Below are 6,000 nucleotides of genomic sequence, written 5' to 3' on the forward strand. Positions count from 1 at the left end.
TGAACCAGTTATCCCTATCGTACATGCCCTTCTCAGTCAAGTCAACCTAAAACATTTTGGGAGACATGTATTATTCTTTGCCAATGTATTCACTTCGTTACATATTTGTTTTATTAAGAGTTCTAAGAGTTTTATATATTAACGTAGCCTACATTTTTCCCACAGCAGGTGAAACATGCACCGCTGCACTGTTTCCCAAATCCAGTAGCTGATTTGGTTCTGGGTGCTACTGCCGAGATTACTCAAATATATACTATAGACAGGCTATAGGCTATATTTAAGCAATACATATAATATATTATTTCGTGGGAATAATTTTGTGGCTCTAGAGAAGTTTTGCACTACAATAAATATACTAAGTATTATGATGGAAATTATTTGACGGATCTACAAAAGTTTTGCGCCTCAACTTTTTCATCCGACTTTTGCCCATTTTATATTTGGTTTTGTTTGAATAATGCTGATATTAATAACATCCTATACATATTACATTATAGCAAATTAACAAGTGCTGTAAACTTATACATATTAGAAAGAAAAACTACTTCTGTCTATTTCTAAAAGTGGCACGTTACATTCGCAACCAAATATGGAACAGGTTTTAAGCACGCAGCATTTTCTTTATCTGGACGCGAGCTTTTATGTTCAGAAAATGAGATGGGACCACAAGAAAATTATAATACTTCAAATAGTAGTTACAGTATTTATTTTTCAAACATGGTCATGCAATCCAGCTGAAATGTTTGTTTTTAATGTGGATGTTCGTTTACTCAAACTACCCAAACTGTCAGACACGTATCTTGGCGTGGAAACGTCATATATACTATATACTTTTATTATAATTGCCCATCGGTAATAACAATTTCATTACATACATTCAAATATAGAATTGTATTTGTTTTTATATAAAATGTTTTGCACATCTGGATGTAAAACGTCACAGAAAGAAAGTTCAGCGCTAATACTAATTTGTTACTAATTTATTAAGAAAAACTATGGTTTAGGCTATGAAATTCTGATTTTATTTTTTACCTTTATTTAACCAGGCAAGTCAGTTAAGAACAAATTCTTATTTTCAATGACGGCCTGGGAACAGTGGGTTAACTGCCTGTTCAGGGGCAGAACGACAGATTTGTACCTTGTCAGCTCGGGGGTTTGAACTCGCAACCTTCCGGTTACTAGTCCAACGCTCTAACCACTAGGCTACCCATAGAACGAATATGTTCTATTAAATCGTTTGTTTGAACTTTCTTATTTGTTTAAGAAGCAGCAGATCGGAGAATCAAAGACATTTGATTGAATGAACTTGTAATTGTACATAAAAAAATTAATGTGCAGCATCGGCCTATGTCAACTATTTATGAAATTGCCACAGCATAGCAACATTTTGGGTGGGCTCTACCAGTAACAATTTTAGCCTACTTCTAAATTGCAGAGAATAGCATTGTCGACTGTGCCAATGACGTGTTCAATTTCAATTAGGAAGCAAACAAACTCAGTCTAAACGAATTGATTCTGAATCCATACCGACTTTATTGAGTGGCTTAAATTAGAAAGCCAGTCTCTGAGAAATGATGCTTGTGAATTTAACGTCACTTTACAACATGCTTACTTAAATTAAAAGATGAGAATAATAAACAGTGAATGATTTCGAAATCTTCTTACAAATAAATTCAAAGTGCGTCTATTAAAAGACTCAGAAATACAAGTAAAACTCGTGGTTAAATATAACTCCCCACAATAACATTTTTTATATCCTGACAAACAAACAAAACAAAATAAAACAATAATGTCAAAATACACTTCCGTACATGTTCAGATATCTACTAGAGCCAAATGTACAACTAGAAATGACTATACAAAATCGTCTCATGAACAAATACATAACTCCCCTTTACATTGGTGCGGGATCATTTTCTAGGCTATTACATTTCTCATTATATACAGCCTTGCAGTGACGTGAAATGTAAGTATTCATTACAAACTTGGACAGGCTCTTTCTGATAGTATCCGTGGAGCGTTTAACCAACGGGTGACACAACTTTTCCTCCATTATTAATAATAAACAGGCGATGTGTTCGATAGGGTAGATCAGGACATAAAGAAAACGTGGATCACCGCACATAAACAGCTACAGTGATTTGTTCTTACAAAGGAGCCGTCGAAAAGGACGCGTACTGATCATTTCAGTGTTCAACAGGCTAATAAAGTGCCACAGTTTGGTTTTGAATAAAAGTACGTCAGCACAGCAGTAACACGATATTGCAGGACACATATTATCACCAAGTGATAGAACAACGTTGTCTATTTCTTGCTTATTGTAATACCCATGTAATAACCATGTTGCGTAAAAACACTCAAAAGGGTACATACACCAAAGTACAGGCGTCCCCGGTTGGATCAGTCTGTGCGTTAGAAGAACACTGATGTGTTTACATTGTGCCCCAGTGTTCCAGTGTGCCTTCAGGATTACTTTACCAGTACTGTATTTGACCTGTACACCCCACGTCATCAATAGGCTACTAGGAGATATCATTTGATCAGTAGTCTAAATCACTTGATTAACTCAACTTGCACACATTAGCATAATTTCGCATACTCGACGTATGTCCACTGTAGTTTAGCCATTTCCCTCAGATCATATGTTTTTCTCAGATATTATACTTAGTCGAGAGAGTTTAGAAAGGCCGTTCGTTTCCCGTTCCCGGGGTAGATTCGGGAGCTTGCAACAGGTCGGGGGAATGGCATCGAGGGCTCCCCGGTGCACTGTGCTCACTGTCGGTATCGCTTCCCCTCTTTCCCCCGCTGCCAGAGCCAGACCCGGCGGAGCCCCCGGCGCTGTGAGTCTTTACGTGTTTACTCAGATGGTCGCTCCGCATAAACCTCTTGTTGCAGACCGGACAGGCGAATCTTTTCTCCCCGGTGTGCGTGCGCAAGTGTCGCTGGAGCTCATCAGAGCGCGTAAACCTCTTCCCGCAAAACAGCCAGTTACACACAAACGGTCTCTCTCCGGTGTGCCACCTCAAGTGCGCCTTGAGGTGCGACGTTTTGCCGTAAACCTTTCCACAGCCCGGAATGTGACAGCTATGGAGCCCTTTCCTCCGCAGACTTGCTCCTGCCGGCCCCAGCCTTTCCGACTCCTGACAGTTGGGACAGTCGCAGGTGGCTCTGCCAGAGTAGCGCCGTGCGGAGGACCGGGGAGACCCCGCTAGAGAGGCCGTTGGCCCCCCAGATAACATATTCCCCCCTGCTCCGCCTAATGGAGACGGACTGGAGTCCGGATAAGAGGATAACACCGGCTTGTAACCGTCCATCAGGTGTTGTCCGGTTGTCAAAAGGTGTGGAGAGGGACTTGTACTGAAGGCTGAGTGACTTAGGCTGGAGTAATCGGAGTTGTAGCCCCCTAAAGGAGAGTGTAACGATGTCTGGAGTCCACCGGAGTGCAACGAGGACTGTAGAGCTGCTCCACTCGGGTTCTGAACATCAATCCAACCCGCTCCCACATCCCACCATGCAGACGCGCCGGTGGTGCCAACCTCTCCTGTGGGGATACCATGATGGGACGACTTGAACCAGGACTCGTACGGATGTGCAACGCTCATTCTCGGGTAGATGCCTTGCAGACTGTCCACTGAGGAGTGCACCTTGGAAATGAAGACGGGCTGATGGCTAGGTTCTTGAGAACTGTTTGTAACGGAGGCCTGAAATACAGAATAGTCGTTTCCAAAGTGGGGCGTGGATGAGTTGCCGGACGTTAGGGAGAAGGCACTGGATCCGGGAGAGCTGTTGGTGCCAAACGAGTCCGATAGACCAGCTCCGTTACGGGACACTCCAAAACCGGACAGGCCGGACCCAAGGCTGCAGCTGCTGGCGGTGGCTCGCTTCCACGGATGGAAGCCTTTCCCAAAAGATGAAGAATTATCCGAAATGGAGGATGGTGATGGGCTCGGACTCCCTATCTTGTTGCATGTCGCAGCCAACATGGCTAAAGGAGTCGATCCTAGCCTCGGCTCCTCCTGAAATGACAAGAAACAACATGTTGATATCGATAACCTTTCAGTTTGCTTGGTCAGTTGGTGCCTAATAGCCTTTCCTATAGTAGGCTACAATAACAATGATTATTTTGGTCGGTGAAAAGTTAATTCCGTGCTAATGCAAAAGCTACTTTGTAAACTATTTCCATTTGCAATAGGCCAACTATCGGGACAGTTTAAACAGGCATCTTTTCCAAGTCATAACAGAGTCATAACATACCTGTAGACTGAGATGAAATAGAACGCACCAAAATGTAGCTATAACAAAACTATTAAATGACGTTACATATGACATGTACAACAACATGCGCGTCTTGTGCACATCAGTAGAAAGTTATATCCCGCGCGCGTCTCTCTGTCGTTGCGAAATGAATCTCAGCGTTTTACTCGTGACCCACTTGCTTAAAACATAATCAACGAACTGTCTTTCCTAGTGTGACGGAAGCAATGTTAATCCCCTCCGCTGGACAATAAAATAACTAATTAAACCAGCAAGAAACCCCTTAGACTCACCCCTAGAAGTGAAGTTGCCATCACAAAAAGTGCCCTCCTCAGAGGATCTTTTTATATTTATGAATCACAGCAGTGTTTTTTTAGAGGTGTGCAATACAATGATGTGTTCCGCCCATTCCACCACAATTGTAGGTCCTCTCCGGCTTTGAAGTACCGCTGTGACACGGGCGACCAATCAGCGCCTCTGTTCCACCACACTGCCACATTCTAACGTGAGGTCATCAGTAGACTACTTCAGACAGCTCTCCACCCCTTCACCACCCTCTTCATAATAAAAGAACGGAAGAAGGTAAAGTTAAATGAGAGTGAAAATAATTACTTATTCAAATTTGAAAGAGGAAATTTGGGAATTGTATTCATTTACGATTAAAATGAGACTACTTGTGCTATTATTTATCGTTATCGTAATTATAGTTATGAGGTTACTATTCGTTGTTGCTGTTATTGTTATTTATATTTTGTGGTTATTACAGTGGTATCAAACATTTGTTTATGACTATTTAGGAGATTTTCAATCCCTTTTTTTCAAAGCTTTTGCTTCACTTTCTACCAGTGTTACATTGAGGACACAGATGTTTTAGCTAACCTTCTGTGGCGTATTTCCCTTCGAAGTTTTACATTAATGTTGTTGTCATTACTTTTAAGTAATTCATGCGAACAACGATTATGAAGCCTACAAAAGACTCCACTGTTTTCACAGGCAGGACCAATATTACCTTTTTTGAAAATGTCACTTTACTGTAATTGCATTCAATTATTTTGACAATTTTGATTAAAACTACAATGCACTGCATTCCAGAAAATAGATGACTGACTTTATCATTAACTTCATAGTATGACAAAATAATTATACACTTCATTTAGCTAGTTCGTTTACATTGGTACATCAGTCCACGGAGTTACAGTGTGTGTGTGTGTGTGTGTGTGTGTGTGTGTGTGTGTGTGTGTGTGTGTGTGTGTGTGTGTGTGTGTGTGTGTGTGTGTGTGTGTGTGTGTGTGTGTGTGTGTGTGTGTGTGTGTGTGTGTGCGGGTAGAAAGAGAGATAGAGGAGGCATAAAGGAGAACAGACCACATCTCAAATAAAAGGAAATTAGCTTCATTTAATGTAATCATTCTTACCTTTCCCTTCTTGTGTGTCCAGGTGAGGTCTGTGTAGCCTCATTATATCGTTGATAATTAATCAATGGGATCATAGATTAAACAGTGTAGCCTACAGGCGCATTACAACGATACAATGCACATTTCTGTCTGTTTTCGTACAGCCTTTGCGGATCTTACACATTCGATCAAATATAAAATTAAAAGCTATTTTGATAATATCGAATATGTTCCATCACATCTCAACTGTTATGAGCCCATGTAGCATCATGTACATAATAATAATAATAGCTTCCGTTCGTTACATAACAGGGACTTGAAGGCCATAACAACCCGGGGACTCTCTCTCTCCTTT

The 6,000-nt window shown here is 41.2% G+C and overlaps 1 protein-coding gene across 1 annotated transcript; it reads right to left on the bottom strand.

Moving 5' to 3' along the window:
• Positions 1 to 1,520: 1,520 nt before the first annotated feature.
• LOC139405686 (transcription factor Sp8) lies at positions 1,521 to 4,568 on the bottom strand. Its single transcript, XM_071148105.1, has 2 exons — positions 4,548 to 4,568; positions 1,521 to 4,016 (listed from the first exon to the last, which is right to left on the bottom strand). The coding sequence occupies exons 1-2, from the start codon at positions 4,566 to 4,568 to the stop codon at positions 2,679 to 2,681; spliced, it is 1,359 nt and encodes a 452-aa protein (XP_071004206.1). The 3' UTR covers positions 1,521 to 2,678.
• Positions 4,569 to 6,000: the final 1,432 nt, after the last annotated feature.

Source organism: Oncorhynchus clarkii, chromosome 3, assembly GCF_045791955.1.
Source record: "Oncorhynchus clarkii lewisi isolate Uvic-CL-2024 chromosome 3, UVic_Ocla_1.0, whole genome shotgun sequence".
Taxonomy (NCBI): domain Eukaryota; kingdom Metazoa; phylum Chordata; class Actinopteri; order Salmoniformes; family Salmonidae; genus Oncorhynchus; species Oncorhynchus clarkii.